The following is a 19,809-nucleotide window of genomic DNA, read 5'->3' on the forward strand; positions in this document are numbered from 1 at the left end:
AGGGGACCAGGGCGGGGTGGGTTCGGGCGCGCTAGAACTGGGGAGTGGACTGCGCGAGGACATGCCCGGGCTTGGGTCTAACCCTGGTTCTCCGCCGTCATTCCGCAGGCACCCGGGCTGCTCGGCGCCGCGGTCTCAGTTTCCTCCTGTGGAGAATGTTGGCCGCAGCATCGTCAGGCCCCACAGTGCAGCCTCTAGAAAACGCCCCTGAAGGTGGTGGTGATAGCAGCTCACTTTTATTATGCGCTTGTCTCTGCCAGGCACTCTTGACTGTGCTATCAAAGTCAGAATTTCCCACACGTAACGCCTTCAGGGCCCCTTCTCTGTGGAAAATTAACTTATTTATTTTAACTGAGTCATTTTTTAAATTTAGTTTGAAAGAAAAATTTTAATCTCTACCACAAATAGAACACTTCTTTCACTGTCCTATGCAGGATGTAATGATAAAGATTATTGAACATGAAAAAATTGGTGACTGTGACTAGATTTCAGGTGTCTAAGGATCTGAGATAGACTTCTTTCCTTAACAAAGGGACATTGGCATTTGTAGATGTTAAAGGCCAACCAAAGAAATGAGACGTTCTCCATGAGGCAGTCAGAAGTTTCTAAAGAGAATTGTCAGGAATTCACTTTCTCCATAGGTATTCAACGTTATTTACCACTCGGGTACCATATAAAGCCCAGCTCCCAGATCATCTTCATTGCCTTCCCCAGTGCAACGCCTGCTGCTTTAATGTCCACAACCACCCTGGAGGTAGGGACTGCTGTTCTCATTTGATCTATGAGGAAACAGATGCAGAGAAAAGTGAAGTGATTTGTCCCAGAACTCACAAGTCATGAAATAGAGGAGTTAAAACTCCAACTTAGGGCTTCTGTGACTGGACTCTCCGGAGATCTTGGCTCCCTCATTAAGTGTTAGTGACAGATTCACTGGGATTGGGGGGATAGGGCTTTCCCACTTCAGGGGTCTCTGGTGACAGTCAGTAGAGGTAGCAGAGTGAGGATGCTTTGTGATGCTAGAGTCCCATGAAGTGTCCGTTCCATTCTTTTAAATTTTCGGGCCAACCAGGGAGTTGAGGGCATCACCAGATGACATGGTAGCAAGACTACAAGACTCAATAATGTAGTTGCCAAGAGCACTGCTGTGGCATGTGTTGGATCCAAGCTTCAGCATGCTAGCTGTGTGATCTTGGGCAAGTCATTCACCTTCCTGACCCTCAGTGTTCTCACCCGTGAATGAGATGCTTGTTTGTATCTGAGAGAATCCTTGTTTTAAAAACCAAATGGGAACATACCCTTACAGTGCTTAGCTGAAGGTCCAGAACACACTGATCAGTTGATAGTATTGGAAATAGGCTTATGTGCCTGGCTGAGGAGTTTGGTCAGTGGGGTGTTGGTGGTGGTGCCTTTAAAAGAGGTGGAGATGAGGAAGACGAGTTCATTTTGAACAGACTGAGGGACGATTCCCATTTTTACAGAGCTTTGGAGGGTTGATGACTTTTCTTGATTTACCGAAAGTATAAGCGGCCAGAACTGCTAGACAGACTTCAGTATTCTAACTCCAGGGAAATCTCCCGATTACAACTCCAGAAAAACTCGAAAGCTTTCTCCTCTTAACAGGTCTCTGCTGTTCTCTCCTGACTTTACCAAACAACGATGTCATCAGAATCAAGCAAAAAACGAAAGCCCAAAGTGATCCGAAGTGATGGAGCACCAGCTGAAGGGAAGCGTACTCGTTCTGACACTGAGCAGGTGAGATCAGCTGGGGCTGCTGTGCTGCTGAGAAATTTGCAACTTGGGACCAAGCACCTGGCTGTGGGTTTGCAGCAGCTGAGGGTCATGGGCACAACCTCCCAGGTGGCCTCTGCTTGACCATGTGCCTGGAATTCCCTTGGCTCTTCAAGACTTAAGTATCCGCGTCAGATTTGGCTGCAGTATCCCAAGAACCAACAAGCCTGTATTACATATGATTAGTGGTTGAACAGAGAATGTATTCTAGTATAGTGTGCGTCTCCAGCTCTCCTCATGGTCAAATGAAGACAGTCCCTCCGCAACATGCCCCTAAGGCTTTGTAGATGTGGCAGTCCTGGTCTGCTCCTGAGATGGTACCAGAACCATGTCCCCAAAGAACCTCTTTTATGGCCTGAGTGCTCTCGTGGTCAGCAAGGTTCTTTTGCTGTTTCTCTATCCTTGAATCTGTCCAGCTGATTTATGACTTAACTAATTTTTTCTTTTCCGTTTTTCTTTTCCGTTATGCTTTATTACAGGAGTTAAATATAGTTTCCTGTGCTATACAGTAACACTTTGTTGTTTTATCCATTCTATGTATAATAGTTTGTATCTGCTAATCCCAATCCATCCTTCACTGTGGCAACACAAATCTGTTCTCTATGTCTGTGAGTTGTAAGTAAGTTCTTTTGTATCATATTTTAGATTCCATACATAAGTGATATCATATGGTACTTTCTTTTTATGACCTACTTCATTGGACATGACTATCTCTAGGTCCATCCTTGCTGCTGATTTACATTCTTAAGCTAGGTACTGTTCCATTTTGTGTGAGTGTATGTGTGTGTGTGTCTATGTATGCATGCATGCTTGCTTAGTCATGGCCAACTCTTTGCAACCATAGACTATATCCCACCAGGCTACTCTGTCCGTGGGATTCTCAAGGCAGAAATACTGGAGTGGGTAGCCATTCCCTCTCCAGGACATCTTCCCGGGTCTCCTGTATTGGAGGGAGATTCTTTACCATCTGAGCCACCAGGGAAGCCAGTGTATATGTGTATGTCTGTATATGTGTGTGTGTGTGTGTGTGTATAAACACACACCACATCTTTATCCGTTCATCTGTTAATGGACTCTTACGTTGCTTCCGTGTCATGACTATTGTAAATAGTGCTGCTGTGAACATTGAAGTGCATGTATCTTTTCTAGTTAAGAGTTTTGTCCAGATACATGCCCATAAGTAGGGTTGCTGGATCATATGAAAACTCTATTTTTAGTTTTTTGAGGAACCTCCATACTGTTTTCCATAGTGGCTGCACCAGATTACATTCCCATCAACAGTATAGGAGGATTCCCTTTTCTCCACACTCCAGCATTTCTTATTTTAGACTTTTTAAGGATGTCTGTTACGACCAGCGTGAGGTCATACCTTATTGTAGTTTTCATATGCATTTCTCTAATAATTAACAGTGTTGAACATCTTTTCATGTGCCTATTGACCATTTGTATGTCTTCCTGGAGAAATGTCTGTGCAAGTCTTCTGCCCATTTTTTGATTGGGTCTTTTGTTGTTGTTACTGAGTTGTATGAGTTAAGATGTATTTTGGAAATTAAGCCTTTGATGATTTCATTGTTTGCAAATATTTTCTCCCAGTCTGTAGGTTATATGACTTAACTATATTGATTGATTGTGGGTTTTTTTTTTTAACTAGAGTAAAACATACCAGCCTCAGTTTAAATAGAAGATGATGCTTTCTTCAGATTTAGGAAATTAAAATTAAGAACTTTATCCTTTGGGAGGCATTGATTCCGATTCACTTTTCTTTTTTAATAATTAAATCGAAGTCTACTTGATATTATAACATATCAATTTCAAGTGTACAATATAATGGTATTTCTATATTTTGTGAAATGATTATCAAAATGTCTAGTTTATATCCATCATGTTACATAGTTACAGAATTTTTTTTTCTTGTGATGAGAACTTTTAAGATCTACTCTCAGCAACTTTCAAACAGGTGCAGTATTTTTAACTGTAACTGACTCTCTCTGAAAGAGATGTGTTTGTTTATTCCAAAGGCTTGGAGACCAATTAGGATATTTTAGTTTCTGCTAAAGCTTGATTCAAGCATCTAAACACCCATCAGAAGAAATTTGGTTAAATGAATTCTGGTTCATCTATATATAGCCATTTTAATGGAGATCTATGTTTATTGTGATGGGAAATTGCACTAAATAGCATGAACAGTATGATCCCATTTTATTTTATCTTGATGCATTTATCCACAGTATTAACAATGAGTTATTTCAGGCTGGGAGGTGAGATTATAGGCAATTATTCATTTTGGTTTTGATACTCTTCACTGTTTTCTGAATCTCTCAACACCAAGCATGCATTACTTTACAATCAGAAAGAGGAAAAGAAGAAAGAAAAGCATTTGATTTGAGGACCAGATTCTATAGAGACCTGATTTGGGGGGCTTCATAATCACTGATCTCAGCTAAGTGTCCCTTGTTCCACCGGAGAGACTTTTACTCCCAACACCATAAGGCCTGATCCTTGCCTCCACAGGAAGGTAAATACTACAGTGAGGAGGCTGAGGTGGACCTGCGGGACCCTGGCAGAGACTATGAGCTGTACAAGTACACGTGCCAGGAGCTGCAGAGGCTCATGGCCGAGATTCAGGACCTGAAGAGCAGGGGCGGCAAGGACACGGTAAGGAGTGGGCGTGGGCGGACGTGGGTCTGCATGGATGGATCTGTTTTGCACCTGTCACAGCCCTTCCTGATTTTGGTCTTGTGTTCTGCCATCATCAGGGGATTAGACCCTGAGGGCTCTAGAGATCTGCCTATTAGTTTATTGTAACATCACCACACAGTCACCAATGACAGTCATGAAAGTACAGGATTAATCTTTTTTTTTCCATAACTGTAATTTGATAATCCATTGAAACAATATTTATGAAGTGCTGGGCATTTTGCTAGGTGTGGAGACAGTGAATAGTACCGTCAGTCACCCTTGCAGATATAAGACTGGATATGTACAACTAAGACATAGAGACCAAAAATTAAATTGTTCATAGTAAAAAAAAAAAAAAGGTTTCAGGACAGAGAAACAAAACAGTGTGACTGAAAACTCTATGGGTAAGTTCAAAACAATCCATATTTTTTCAGGACTCTCACTTGTTTATGCTTATCCTGGCCAATATTGTTAAGATTATTACAGTGTATCTGTTTGACTGTAGTCAAGTTTTACAGGTATAGTTCTACTGTTTTTGTTCAAATTAATTCTGTAGCCTTTATAGACGTCAAGTTATATGGTGTGAAGTGGCACTATTTGGATCTCAGTGTATGTTATGTAGAGACAGCTTTGGTTTGTGCATTGGCTCCATTTGCTCCATCTTTGATTCCTGTTACTTTGGTCCAAGCAGAAATTTTTTTTTTTTTTTTTTGCCTGGGAACTGTAAGCATTGCCCTTACACAGTCATTCTTCCATCTCCCCCTGACACTGCTCATGGTTCTCAGCTCCTTCCAGTGTCTGTTTTTAACCCTAGATGAGGATGGGTCAGCAGTGAGGGGCTGAAGGAATCTGAGCCAGCTTCATTTGTCAAGGTCTTTATCAGTTTTCTCGGCCAGCAGGCGGTTGAGATTGAAGATCGGAGGATCCAGAGCTGTGTGCATTTTATGACTCTGAAGAAGCTTAACCGATTAGCCCACATCAGGTTGAAGAAAGGAAGAGATCAGACCCATGAGGTAGGCACTGAGAGATCTAACCCTCCTCCTTCCTCCCTCTCACCCCCTCCCTAACCCCCTTGCCCTTTTTCTGAGTTTGCGGCTTGCTGTGCTTTGCGCTGCCCCACCCCGCCTTGTCCCACTCACCTCTGACCTCGTCCTCCTTGCAGGCCAAGCAGAAAGTGGACGCCTATCACCTGCAGCTCCAAAACCTGTTGTATGAGGTGATGCACCTGCAGAAGGAGATCACCAAGTGTCTGGAGTTTAAGTGAGTTTTGAAGCACAGGGCTTTGGCATGGTGATCTGCTGGTAACTGCCTTTTCCTCCATAGCTCAGTGTGAGCCAGTTTCTTTAAAAAGGAGTCAGATGTGCTTGGAGACTGCAGGATCTGGGGAAAGGATGAATAAATCACTTTTGAATGGGAAAATCGGAAGAAGCAGTTCCAGGCTGCACAAAGAACCTCAGAAGCCTGTCTGACCCTTTTGAGTTTTCAGCTCTGACCCTGGTGAAAAGCAATTGTCTCTTCCCAGCAGGGAGAGCCTTCGCATTATCAGTTTGATTCCTGAGCGCCTGTATGTGAGCAGCTCACTTCCAGTTACATCTTTTTAACCTTTTGGCCCAGCTCTTCCCTCTGAAGTTCCAGCAATTCATTTTTTTTTTTTTTCAGCAATTCATTTTTGCAAATGGATTTCATTCTTTGGAACCTGAACCCCTTATTGCCTAGCTGCCTTTAGGTGAACAAACTAGTTTGTCAGTGTCCTTCTTAAACTGTGATGCCTCTTGGCAAGTCCAAGGTGAAAGATCAGAAAGAGGAAGGAATAGACAGAATAAGAGAGGGGAGCATGTTCTTGCATGGTCAGACCTATTTGTGTAAACTGAAAGGAGTCAGGTTTTATTTGTAATAAACTTGGGATGAGGGAGACCACGTTAGACGTTGTTGTTCAGTCGCTAAGTTGTGTCTGACTCTGCAAACCTTTGGACTGCAGCACACCAAGCTTCCCTGTCCTTCACTATCTGTCCGAGTTTGCTCAAACTCATTTCCATGGAGTCAGTGATGTCATCCAGCTATCTCACGTTAGACATTGGGTCTGCTGTGTGCTGATTTTTGAAAGGTATCTTTATCTGCTCCACAAATTTATCACATAATTATGCTGAAATACAGAAGTGAAATCCACATCAGGTAACTGAGTTAATAGTGTAAAGTTGTCAGTTTCCTGGTTTTGACTATCATGATTATATAAGATATTATCATTGAGGGAACCTGGAAGAAGGGTACATAGAGGAAATAAACTCTTAGTTTAAGATTCAGAGGAAGTTTTAAAAATATTACTATTTAAAAATAAGAAAGGTATAAAAACACCAAAGGTATGATGCTCCACCTGTTACCGTTGTTCAGATGAAAGCCAACAAATGCAAAATACAGCAGAATGCAATCCTGTGGCAAAGCAGTGGCCAAGTGGAAGGACCAGGGACCCTGGACAGCCTGGGTTCAGCTCCCAGCTCTGCTGCTCCTTAGCTGTGTGGCCTTGGGCAAACTGCTTACTGATGGTAGCCTCCATTGCATTTGAAAAATGGAAGTAACAATCCGTATCTCAGTTATTGTAAGAATTAAATGAGATAAGGACGGTATTTCCAGTAGTCGTGCATGGATGTGAGAGTTGGACTATAAAGAAAGCTGAGCACTGAAGAATTGATGCCTTTGAACTGTAGTGTTGGAGAAAAGTCTTGAGAGTCCCTTGGACTGCAAGGAGATCAAACCAGTACATCCTAAAGGAAATCAGTCCTGAATATTCATTGGAACGATGCTGAAGCTGAAATTTCAAGACTTTGGCCACCTGATGCGAAGAACTGACTCCTTGGAAAAGATACTGATGCTGGGAAAGATTGAAGGCAGGAGGAGAAGGGGACGACAGAGGATGAGACAGTTGGATGGCACCACCGACTCAATGGGCATGAGTATGAGCAAGCTCCGGTAGCTGGTGATGGAGAAGGAAGCCTGGCGTGCTTCAGTCCATGGGGTGGCAAAGAGTCGGACACAACTGAGAGACTGAACTGAACTGAAGGATGGTATACAATGGGTATGTAGTGCGTGGCAGCTCCTGTTATTACTGCTATACAACCTGAGTGCTCCTGTGTTCGTGTAGCAAAAAGGATTGGGTTTCTTTTATACACGTGTGCCACTATACATATAATAGTTAAAGCCTCTAGGTCTTTTCACATCAGTCCTGCCATGTTGAATCTTCCTCATGTTAAGCTTAGATAGTTAATATTTTAAACTTAAATGTAGACTCTTATGTTTATTCTTGCTAAATTGCATTTCTTGGTTTGAACCTGACATTCTAGGCCTAGACCATGATGGGTTTTTTTTTTTTTAAGTTCATTTTCCTTATGACCATGAACACATAGTTTGATAAGTAATTTTCTTTTTATTTATTTAATTATGGTTGTGCTGGGTCTTTGTTGCTGCACAGGCTTTTCTCTAGTTGCAGCAAGTGGAGGCTACTCTGTAGTTGCAGTAGGCGGGCTTCTCATTGTGGTGGCTTCTGTTGTTGCTGAGCATGGGTTCTAGGGTGCCCAGACTCGGTAATTCTAGCTCGCTGGCTCTAGAGAGCATGGGCTTAGTTGCCCCACGGCCTGCGGGATCTTTCCAAATCCCACAGGGATTTGCACCCAAGGGATTGCACCCATGTCTCCCACGTTGGCAGGTGGACTCTTTACCCCTGAGCCACCAGGGAAGCCCAACTATGATGTTTTTATTTGATTTTTTAATCTGTTAGCTCTCTTGCAGAGCTTGGAGAGGTCTCTACGTTTCATAAGCCTGATTTTTAGGTCTTTAGTTAAATCACGGGTATAAAGCTTGGGCACCGTGGGTAAGGATCCTGTGGCGTGTCACCAACTACCTGTCTTCACACTGAAATACCTAGTAATGAGCATTTGTTGAGAAGCCTGCATTCCAGGCTCCTCAGGGGCTGTAGACCAGGCCAGAGTGCACATACCTGGGGGAAACAGGGCCCGCTTGAGCCAGTGTGTTTCTGAGAAGAGCAACTTGACATTGAGTTTTTGACTACAGGTCAAAGCACGAAGAAATCGATCTGGTCAGCTTAGAGGAGTTTTATAAGGAGGCTCCTCCAGATATCAGCAAGGCGGAAGTCACCATGGGAGACCCTCACCAGCAAACCCTTGCACGCCTGGACTGGGAGCTGGAGCAGCGGAAAAGGTAGCGTTTCCTCCTTCCAGACCTGTTCACCTGTACAGACACCAGCCTGTATTCACCAGGGCCAGTGCTTTGTCCTGTCCCAGGGTCAGTAGCAAAGCACAGTGGGACCTGCAGAATGGCCTCTGAAACCAAATTAAGGCTGTTACAAGAAAGTTGGGTAACCTTTCCTTCAAAATTTTAATGCCTAAGACTTAAATACCTTTTCTACTATAAATTTAATTTTTTTTCCTTTTCCCCCACCCATAAGCATATTCGTATGGTGTTGCAAAGCTTTGCAAACATTGTTTCAGAAGGCTGTATGGCATTCCGTTGTAAATTGTCACATAATTGTTTCTGTAGTGGATTGGACTTTTAAGTTGTTTGCATTTTTTTGCTATTGTAAATAATGCATTGAGGCACCCCTTTACATATAAAACTTTTTGTACTAATAAAGAGCTTTTTTTTTATTAAGTGTAAACAGAATGTCTATACTATGTAATTTAATCTAGATTTTTCTTAGGATGTGGTATGTATATACGTTTTTCATCCTAGATGTTTTATAGTTGTATCCCTTCCATCATGGTGACTTTTTCCTCTTTCCGTGTGTACTGGAGTTCTGGGGCTTTTGGGTGGCACATTTGCTTCGTTTTCTGTCAGAAAAGGTGGTGTTTTTAATCCCTTGCATTTTTCTGTTGTTGGGTGTATTTTGTGCCTTTGGTCTACATTATGAATTGATTAAGTACAGAGTCTGGATCTTAGGGAATTGGTTTCAGCTTTTTAGCACATGGGGCTGGCCCATCACACCCCTGTCCAGTACGCAGCCTGCCCTTGGCCAAGCCACGAGAGTTCCATTCCTGTGGCTCTGACCTGGAATCCATCCCCCTCAGGCCAGCCTGTGGGCTTCGTTTGGGTCCTGTAGCTGCTGGGTCCGTATGTGTGTGAAAGGTCTGGGTCTAGCCTCTGAGGCAGAAAATGGAGCAGGAGGTGGCACGGGTATTCCCTAGTCGTTATGAGCACAGCGTCTGGAGCAGACAGGCCTGGATTCAGAGCCCAGCTCTGCGCCTGCTCTTAGCCGGACGACCTTGGGCAAGTTACCCACCTCCCTGAGCCTCGGTTTCCTCCTTCAGGGATAAGAAAAGTCCCCATCTTCCAGCGTTTTTATAAAGGATTAAATGCTATGATGATTATAAAGAGTTCTCCAAAGTGCCTGGCACATAGTAAATGCTAGGTAATCATTAGCAGTTCATCATGACTGCTATCATTGGGTAGAGTCTGGCGGTGAACAGGTGTGTTGGGGTGTCCCTGGGGAGCATCCCAGGACAGTGCTCTGTCCTCCCTCAACAGGCTGGCGGAGAAGTACCGAGAGTGCCTGTCCAACAAGGAGAAGATCCTCAAGGAGATTGAGGTGAAGAAGGAGTACCTGAGCAGCCTCCAGCCTCGTCTCAACAGCATCATGCAGGTGAGAGTCTCCCCACAGCCTGCCACCTCCTTGGCTCTTACTTGATCTTCACCACCCAATGGTGTCAGGCCACCAGCAGCCACATCGCCCTGTGGGTTTGTTTTGTCCGGTCTGTGAGCCTAGAGCAGAGTGCAAGGATGGTCCCGTCTGCAGGCCCACAGCTGGAATGGTAAGGTTGTGTCCTTTGTGGAGGAAATGCGGGCAGGATGGGCTCAGGAACGCATATTCACATTTACCTGGGTGTTTTCTCCCAGCGCCTCTTCTGGGTAAAACACTCATAGACTGTAAGTGGAGTTTACCCTTGCATGACCTTCACCAGCCTGCAGTCTGCGAGGACCTAAGCTTGTGGATGCTAGATCTCCTGACTGCACCTCAGGGGCCAACTGCTTAGTAGAGCTTTCACTCTGAAAAGAACTTCACTAGTTTTGAAAGCCATCAGGTACCTCAGGAGGGAAAGTCCCCACTTTTTACCTGTAAAATGCAACATCTTTCTGTATGTATAAAGATTTGATCTAAATCTTTATAGTTTCATAAAGCAGGGTATATGGCTAATATGTAGGAACTTTGTAAAGGACCCTAGAGAAATTAGAAATTCACTTTTGTAGGGTTTGGCAAGATCTGTGTTTCCTCTCTCCAATTCTAGGTATAGAATTAACAGACACTCATATAGGACAGAAGTCAGAAACTTAAAGTTTTGGTTGTACTTAAGTTTTTCCTGTTAAATGGAAGCACTCCAAATGCTCCTAAGTAGGGTACAGGGTAAATAAATTCTTGTATGGTTCAGTCTTAACAGTTGTGATGGAAGTGTAGAACAGCCTATTACTGACAGAGTAACTAGACAGAAAGATCTGTTAAATTATGAAACAAAAAAATGCAAATTGTAGAACATGTAGTATAACCTCATGTGTACACGCACCTTCATTTACAGAGTATCAAATGGATGCGTATGTGTGTTAAGTCATCTGTGTGCTTAGAAAAGTATGTTTTCACACCAAACCATTAATGGTTACTTTTGGTGGCTGGGAACTGGGAACTTTTGCCATATAAACTTGAATACAACCTTTTAAAAAAGAAGTACTCATATTACTTAAAAAAAAAAAAATTTACATAAAAGCATATAGCTTGTAAATGTATATGAAGGTCAATGAATTTTCACTTTGTGTACATTTGTGAACGCATCTGTGTAATCACCACTCAAATTGAGAAGAACATTACCAATTTTCCAGAACATTTTCAGAAATGTTTTCAAGAACATTTCCAATTTTCATTTTACTTTATTCCCCTCACAGTCTGGGGAGACAGTGACTGCCACTGTGTACACGTGGCATATATCGCCATTCATTTAGAGCTTTCATTTCTCAGGTGTTTGTGTAGAAGTTTACTCACTTGACATTTAAGTACTTGATGTTTCCCCGAAGCTAGGGGAATTGGTATCTTTTTTTCTTTCCCTTTTTAAAAAAATTGGAATATAAATGTTTTATAATATTGTGTCAGTTCCTGCTGTACAACGTGAGTCAGCTATACGTATACTTATATCCCCTCCCTCATGAGTCTTCCTCCCACCATCCCCCCATTACACCCCTCTCAGTCATCACTGAGCACTGAGCTGAGCTCCTTTGGTATCTTTTTTAAAGTTCATTTTCTTATTGTTTGTTGTTGCTGTCACCTTCATAAGGTTCCTGTGTGAACTGCCTACCAAAGAGAAACAAAATCCCTTCTTCCGTTGCTTGCAGGCTTCCCTCCCGGTGCAGGAGTACCTGTTCATGCCCTTCGACCAGGCTCACAAGCAGTACGAGACAGCCAGACACCTGCCGCCTCCCCTCTATGTGCTCTTTGTCCAAGCCACTGCGTACGGGCAGGCCTGTGGTGAGTATGGGGCGGGCAGGGAAGAGGGGCTGTGGGAGCAGCGGCCGAGGCCAGGGAGGCATCTGGAAGCACCGCCTGCCGAGGAAAGCTCCTGGGCCCTGCTCAGAAGCCCTCAGGTGACAGATGCTGCCTCCCCTCTGCACTGCCCAGCATGGCTGCTTTGACCAGCTGGCCTGAGGCTGGACTAACCTGATGGGCACTCCATGATGGATGGCTTTGAATCTCTGATGAGCCTGGCTGGTTGGCTGTTGGGTTCAGTGCCCAGGCAGCCTCTCCAGGCTCCCAAGCACCTCCCCATCAAGGCACGCTTGGCAGGTGGACCGGTGCCTTCCGCTCGCTTGAGGGAGAAGCTCGGTGAACACAGGTCCCAGCCAGCTCTCCCAGGCTTTCACCGCCATGCTCTGGGACAGGCCGCATGTCGTCACAGTGAATTACCAGGGGAGAGGAGGTGTCCTCATTAAGCTTGAAGGCAGCCCGTGACTCCAGTAGGATTTGGGGACATTTCTGGCGATCCTACCTCTTGCCCTCCTGCAGCTTTTCCCCGGCACCTAAACTTTTCTCCCCTGCCCCACCCCACCGCCTCAGACACACACTGCATCGGTGCATGCCTGTCCTCCCAGCCACGGCATCCACACATTACTGTCTCTCTTCTTGTGTCTTCCCGGTCCTTTTATCCTCTCCCTCCCCTTTGTTCTCCCTCCTGTTTTCATCATCAGCTCATAGGAAATCTTCCCAGCCCCCTAGACAGGGTGAGTAATTTTCTTTTCTTTTGTGTTTGAAATCCAGCCCGTTTTCATTCCCATTTTACTGTGGAATTCCAGGAGTAAACCAGTCAAAAGAACAGTCTGGCATTTGCCTGTGTTTGGTGGGGGCAGCCAGTTTCTTTGGGATGAGCTGTAACGGTTCATGCAGGGTCGTTGGTGTTAAGCAGTGGTCAGCCACCTGCGAGTATGTCATCCTTTACACTCTCGGGCAAACTCTTTTAGGCCCCCATGACTACGTGCATCTCTGTACACCCCTTTGAATGGAGCAGGAAGGGCTATGGGCTCTCTGACCTCCCAGTACCACACGCACAGAGTTCCACAAAGGCAGATCCAGGTCTCGCTCGGTGAGGTGTCAGGCCTGGCGCAAGGATCAGGCTGCTTAGCTCTGTGGTAGAGGGGCCAGCCTCAGGTTAAATAGACTTGGTCTTGAATCCTAGTTTGTCTACCTGGCTATTGTATCTAACATCCCTGAGCCCTAATTTTCTCATCTGTAAGTGGCTAGAGTAACAGTATTCCTCCTGTAGGTTGTTGTGAGGATTCAAAGTGAGTTTTTTTAAGTAATTTTAAAATTAAAGCTCATTCAGTCCTCATCAGCCAGCCGGGCAGCTCCCATCTGTCAAATCCCCATTTCACAGATGCCGAAACTGAGGCTCAGAGCCGTGACATAACATCCTAGGTTGTGAGTTTGGGAGTTGGTTGGCTAGAGGCGCAGGCCTGAGAGTAGGCCGCAAGTTCCATCTTCCTCCCCACTGTCCTTCTGCTTCCAGTTAAATGTGACAGTGCCAGGCAGGTGCTGGGTGTTTGGTGGAGCACAGAATAGAGAATAAGAACTGAGGGGCGAGCCGTTGTTCCTAGGATGTGGATACTTACAGGGTCCAGATAAGAGCTTTTGTGATAGTTCGCAGAACTGTGCCATGCGGCTCTGGGCCACTGGTTTGGATTTGTGTGCCTTGGTGTAAACCTGAAAAGAGAATTCACACCTAGTCTCAGGTGATGCTTGGCCAGGAATCTGCACTTTGAGTCCTTGTTTTCAGTAGGTGATGGAAAGAAGACTTAGGGCTCCTGCCTTGCTCCTCTGCATCTGGAGAAAGGGCTTTTTGCCTCCCAGCCCCGGTCAGTAAGGAGCTGTGACAGGTGCAGGCAGTGCAGCCCCAGGGCGGGCCTGCTTGTGTGGCTGAGCTCCTTCCCTCAGCCGCTGTCACAGGCGGCTCTCTCTTGCTCCCAGATAAGACGTTGTCTGTGGCGATCGAAGGCAGCGTGGATGAGGCCAAGGCTCTGTTCAAGCCTCCCGAGGACTCCCAGGGTAAGTGGTGCTCAGGGTCCTCCCCCACGTCCTCCTCTGCTGATTCCGGGGGTGCCAGGTCCCCACCCAGGGCCATCCCTGGTCCTGTGGAAATGAGCCATACTGGTTCTGAGTGGCAGGGAGCTGGGCTTCAGTGTCTCAGTGCTCGGGGTAAACGGGGAGAAGCCCTGCCTCTCACCAGCTCACAGTGCTGGGGAAACTCTTCAACATTTGGAGCCTCAGTTCACTCACCTGTCAAAGCAGGATAGTGATAGCGCGTGTATCTAGGACTGTGATGTGGACTAAAGGAGGTCGGGCGTGCAGAGCCCCCCGAATCGCCCTCAGCGCATGGCACTGAGTCCTCAGATGGGTGAGCTGCCGCTGTTCATGTCACTGTTACTGCCGCCACCACCAGCGGGGGCCTTGTCCCTAGGAATGCACTAAAGAGCACTGAAAGAGCTCAGGAGTGCTGGGGTGATAGGTCATTACCCTTCTTGCATCGCTGTACTGTCCTGAGTGAGAAACAGCAGATTTATTACTTATCGTAAGGAAAATCATTGACAAAAGCCTGAGCCCTTTAACACACCCTGACTGAGGTGCTCTGGGGAGAATTGGGGGAGTCCCCCCACCCCCCAGCTGCCTTCTCTCTGTCACCGCAGATGATGAGAGCGACTCGGACGCCGAGGAGGAGCAGACCACGGTGAGAGAATGGGGCCCGCTAGCTGCCAGGTGCTGTCCTCCCTGGAAGCGGAAGAGAGAGATGTGAAAGAGAGGGCGGCTGGGATCCTGGCAGCCTGAGCGCTGAAGCACAGGTCCCAGTGCTGAAGCCCTGGGTGGCAGGGAGAGGGAAGGGGGGATTCCTGTGACCTGTGCTTAACCTGCTCAACTCCCTCCTTTGTCCAGAAACGCCGGCGACCCACACTGGGAGTTCAGCTAGATGACAAGCGCAAGGAAATGCTGAAGAGGCACCCGCTGTCTGTTCTGCTGGACCTGAAGTGCAAAGGTCTGGCTCCCCTTAGTCTGGGGCATCTCCTAACATCTAGGAGTGCAGCCAGCTGCAGCCACGTGGAGGTCTGGCAAGCCGATGCCCCCTTGCCTACGAAAATATTCTGGTTTCATATTTCTGTTTTCCTTTATTGTTCTTCATGGAGTTTGACTTTATTTTCCCTTCCTGAATCATAACCCTAAAAATATAGCAAAACCATTAGACACATCAGGGACACTGATGAAGGTACCGTCTTTCTGAATTTGACAGGTCAGATACACAGAGCAAGTTGCCAAGAGTATGCAGCTTTTGACTAATGTAGTCAACTTGCTTAATTTAATACATCCAAGTAGAACTTTGTATTCTGCAGAGAATGTGGGTTTTGACACTGGCTTCATATGGATCTTGGAGCACGTGATAAAGCACCCCAGCGTGATGAGTTAACGGTCGGACACAAGCTTCCTCCTCACCCCAGCCCCCCAGGCCCTGGGCCTAGGTCTGAGTTCCAAGGGCAGCCATTGTGGTGGTTTTCTGTGTATTTTCAAGAAACAGTCTATGCATTTAGGAGCTTCTACGTGGTGTATACCTTTGTGTATCCTTTGCCTTTTTTTTTTTTTTTACATAAATAGAAACACTCTACACACTTGTTCTCTCTTTGCCTTTTTATTAAATTTTTTTGAGCTAATTTTAGACTCAGAAGTTTTGATGATGATTCAGAGATTTCTCACCTGTTCTTCACCCCAGTATCAACGTCTTACTTAACTACAGTTATTGTTGTTCAGCTGCTAAGCTGTGTCTGACTGTTTGCGGCCCCAAGGACTGCCACACACCAGGCTCCACTGTGCTTCATTGTCTCCTGGAGTTTGCTCAAATTTATGTTCGTTGAGTGGGTAATACTATCTAATCGCCTCATCCTCTGCCGTCCTCTTCTCCTGCCCTCAGTCTTTCCCAGCATCAGGGTCTTTTCCAATGAGTTGGCTCTCCAAATCCGGTGGCCAGAGTATTGGAGCTTCAGCTTTAGCATCAGTCCTTCCAATGAATGTTCAGGGTTGATTTCCTTTAGGATGGACTGGTTTGATCTCCTTGCTGTCCAAGGGACTCTCAAGAGTCTTCTCCAGCACCCCAGTTTGAAAGCATCAGTTCTTCAGTGCTCAGCCTTCTTTATGGTCCAACTCTCATATCTGTACATGATTAACCAGAGTGCAGTTTTCAAAATCTAAGTTTGTTTCATTGGTACAATACCATTAACTAGAGAAGTTACTCAGATGCCCCTGGTTTTTCCCCTAATGCCCTTTTCCTGTTCCCAGTTTCAATCCAGGATCTCATGTGTATTTAATCATTGTGCCCCTTAGTCTCCTCAAGTCTTTGCTTGTTTTTTGCAGCCTTGACACTTTTGAAGATGAGGTTTATGTATCATGTAGAAAGACTCTCAGTTTGGGCTTGTCTGATGTTTTCTTCTAATTAGACTGAGGTTGTGGGTTTTGGAGAAAGCACACCACAGATTGGGTGTTCACTGTCTTGTATTACCAGGGATCCATGGTATCACTGCGTCTTGGTACTAGTGATGTTAACCCAGACCACTTACTGATCTGGTGATCACTTGATCGCTTCTTTTCCGTGTTGTTTTAGTTGGAAGCAGAGTCTCTAAGTCCAATCCACTCTCAAGGGAGGAAAATGAAGCTTCACCTCTTTGAGGGAAAAAGTAGTAGAGCGTTTGTAGAGACTTTTAAACTCAGTATTAAATTGCCGTTGTTTTGTGTGAAAGATCTTAAACGTCGTTGATTTTCTGATTCTGTTGACTCCCTTCTAATGTCAGCTCATAAAGGATGTCTCTTTTCCTCCTCCGTCCAGATGACAGTGTGCTGCACCTGACTTTCTACTACCTCATGAACCTCAACATCATGACGGTGAAAGCCAAAGTGACCACCGCTACGGAGCTGATCACCCCCATCAGTGCGGGGTATTGCTGCAGGGCTGGGGCGTGGGCGGGGGTGTGATGGGCGCCTGCCTGCTGGGCGTGCCCGGATCCTCTCTCAGCTGACTCGGAGGGGGTTCACGGCCACACTGGCTTCTGCTGTCGGGTCCGCACAGCCCAGAAGTCCTGGCGCACTACGGGTATCTGGAAAGCACTCACTGACTGGATCTGCGCAGTCTTCTCACTACACAGCACGTGCCAGAAACGGCTGCAGCCTGCTGTGAACTCAGTGGGTGGGCTCCAGCTTTTACACCAGTGGAAAGAGTGTGAACGTGAGACTTGGCAGACTTGACCAGGCTGACAGATTTAGGCCTCTCTCTCGTCTTTTTCTGTCCCAAGGGCCTGGGATTTTACTCTGCAGCTCAGCTCGATCCCAGGTTGTCCTTACCTGGCAGCAGCAGTGGGAAGAAGACTGGTGGGTGGGTTTGAGAAGGGTGAGCAGAGGCACATAGAGGCAGCCACAGGGGGAGCATCCCTAGAAAGGCCCTGACCATGGCCGCCTGTCGTGGGAGGAAGGGAAGAGGACCACAAGGGCCTGGGGGTAGAGGAGGCTCGCCCGGCCAGCCCGCCTCCCAGCGCTGCCCCCACTGAGTCCTTCTGTCAGGTGTGGATAGACGGAGGCGCAGGTCTGGGGCCTGGGAGGGCAGGGCTCTGAGGGGGGCTGCCCTCCACCCTGCGCTTAGCGTCCATGCCTCCTCGTGGTTTATCCTTGTCCCTGTGCTTGAGAGTGATGCTGGGCCATCCTGGGCACTGTGGGTGCTGTCATCCCTGTTCCCACCTCACCCCAGCAGGGGGCGCCCGGGGCTGGCTTCTACAGAGCACCCAGAGGGCCGCGGTGGCGCTCCTTGGGGTGAGCGTCTGCCTGCTCCCTTCTCAGATGCCCACCTGCTAAGCCCCGGGGCTGCAGGCTGGCTCCGCTGAACCCTGAAGCGCTCTCCCCACCAGCCTCTGCACGTGCAGTCGCCTGCTCTTTGATGTCCTTTTTACCGAGTTCGGTTGTCCTGAGTCACATGTTGTGGGTGGAAATTTGTCAAAATTTGATCATGCCATCAGGTTTTGTCAATTTCAAGTCCTAATCTTGTGCAGTTTAACTGTTTTATTTTGGTTGATTCAGTATATTAGTATCAGTACTAAATATTGGCTAAAAAGAGTGACAGTTACTCATTTTATAGCCAGTTCTCTGTTTGCATCAACAAAGGAGACAGAGACCCTTGAGGGTGGGGGTGATGCAGGGAGACTCTGGCAGGACAGAGAGCAGTTCAGAGCCACAAACTGCCACTCTCCCCGGCCGAGTTCCCGGAGGCCTACCGGGCTCAGGGCAGCAGGATCAGCCGTCTGCCTGAGTCACTCCTGATGCTGTCCCTGGAAGGTGAGGGGAGCTCCCACGGATGAAGGGAAAGGTTGGGCCCTGTGGACCTTTTGTGATCAAATTACTGTATTCTCCGCCTGTGCTGTCTCCTCTGATTGTCACTTTCAATTGCATGTTTAACCGGTGTGAGTAGGTGGCATTGGCATCACCATGTCTCCAGTCTGTGATGTATCTTTCCTGGGAATATTCAAGGGGAGCTCTTTCTGTGGCAGCATGATGAGGTGAAGTGTGAGCTGGGCAGAGCATCAAGGCTGCACACTGGATCTCTGGGCCAGAAGAAACCTGTTCTGTTCCTGTGACAATGCTGAGTGTTCCTATTTCTGGTGTCACAGGGTTTTGCTCCCTTGAGGAAAGGCTCTGGTCATCGTATACTTCTTGAAGGGATAGGTGTCTTCAGAAATTGGTGGTTAAAGGACTGCCTTGGTGGTCCAGTGGTTAAGACTCCATGCTTTCAAGGCAGGGGCCACAGGCACATGGGATCTTAGCTCCTCGACCAGAGATTGGATCTGCGCCCAAAAAAAAGCGATGATTAAGAGTACTGTTGTCTTTGATGGAACAGTGTAAATCCTGGCTCCAGCGCTTACTAACAGTGTTAGCTTGGACTTGCCGTATCTTTCAAAGCCTCGAGTTTCTCCTCCGTAGAATGGAGATGCTAACCCTCCCTACTTCATAGGGTTGTGAGGATCTGATGACCTCAGGCATATACAGGGTCTGGACCACAGGAAGCATTCAGTAAATGGTGGCTTTGCTCACAGTGGGAGAGGGCATTACCACCCCCAGATGGCCACTTCTGCATCGAGCCAAGGGCTTGGCCGGTGTTCTCATTGCAGTCTTTTCCCTCCTCCAGTGACTTGCTGTCTCCTGACTCAGTCCTGAGCTGCTTGTACCCTGGGGATCATGGAAAGAAAACTCCAAATCCAGCCAATCAGTATCAGTTCGATAAAGTTGGGTGAGTCAGCAGCATTTCGTCCTCTCCCAATCTGTCCACTCCCAAAACAGGAGAACTCTTAGACCAGAGGCCTTCGGGGGGTTGGGGGCGGGGGGGAAATGGTGGGGTGAGAGGGAGTGCTCCATCCAGAGAAGGGGACACTTGTCCTTTCTTGCTTATGAGGCCCTGGAGAAGGATGGGGAAGGGTGGAAGGGTCAAAACTCTGGGAATGTGGTAAGAGATGTGTTTAACATTTTAGTTCTCTGAGGATTAAAATTTAGAAAATACTTTATATATTGCTGGACTGATGAAAAGATACGTACACTGCCTTTTTATTGAGATTTGCTAACGAGTTGAAGGCTGCCAGGGAAAAAAAGAAAATTGGCTATGGGAGAGAAAATTCAAAGCAGAGAACTGATGAACTTGAGAGACCTTATTGGCGGCCTGGCCATGAGTGCGCTGAGCCTGTAGGACCGTTCTGTTTAGGGGAGATGAAAGGGTGGGAGGAGGCATATACCCTGGGACC

General features: G+C 46.7%; 1 protein-coding gene across 9 annotated transcripts in view; it reads left to right on the plus strand.

Moving 5' to 3' along the window:
* THOC5 (THO complex 5) overlaps positions 1–19,809 on the plus strand; it is a 28,804-nt gene that overhangs the window by 522 nt on the left and 8,473 nt on the right. For 2 of the 9 annotated variants that reach the window (XM_043901399.1, XM_043901405.1), the window contains exons 2-16: positions 109–213; positions 642–754; positions 1,621–1,752; positions 4,300–4,443; positions 5,364–5,480; positions 5,630–5,727; positions 8,530–8,676; positions 10,000–10,114; positions 11,848–11,980; positions 12,697–12,729; positions 13,970–14,047; positions 14,686–14,726; positions 14,930–15,029; positions 16,863–16,971; positions 19,203–19,304. In XM_043901399.1, coding sequence (XP_043757334.1) covers positions 1,657–1,752; positions 4,300–4,443; positions 5,364–5,480; positions 5,630–5,727; positions 8,530–8,676; positions 10,000–10,114; positions 11,848–11,980; positions 12,697–12,729; positions 13,970–14,047; positions 14,686–14,726; positions 14,930–15,029; positions 16,863–16,971; positions 19,203–19,304 — 1,313 coding nt within the window. In that variant the 5' untranslated portion in view covers positions 109–213; positions 642–754; positions 1,621–1,656. The remainder of the gene's footprint in view (positions 1–108; positions 214–641; positions 755–1,620; positions 1,753–4,299; positions 4,444–5,363; positions 5,481–5,629; positions 5,728–8,529; positions 8,677–9,999; positions 10,115–11,847; positions 11,981–12,696; positions 12,730–13,969; positions 14,048–14,685; positions 14,727–14,929; positions 15,030–16,862; positions 16,972–19,202; positions 19,305–19,809) is intronic. The other 7 variants (XM_043901404.1, XM_043901407.1, XM_043901402.1 and 4 more) reach the window with 5 other exon arrangements.

The sequence above is a fragment of the Cervus elaphus genome, chromosome 5 (genome assembly GCF_910594005.1).
Source record: "Cervus elaphus chromosome 5, mCerEla1.1, whole genome shotgun sequence".
NCBI classification, from domain to species: domain Eukaryota; kingdom Metazoa; phylum Chordata; class Mammalia; order Artiodactyla; family Cervidae; genus Cervus; species Cervus elaphus.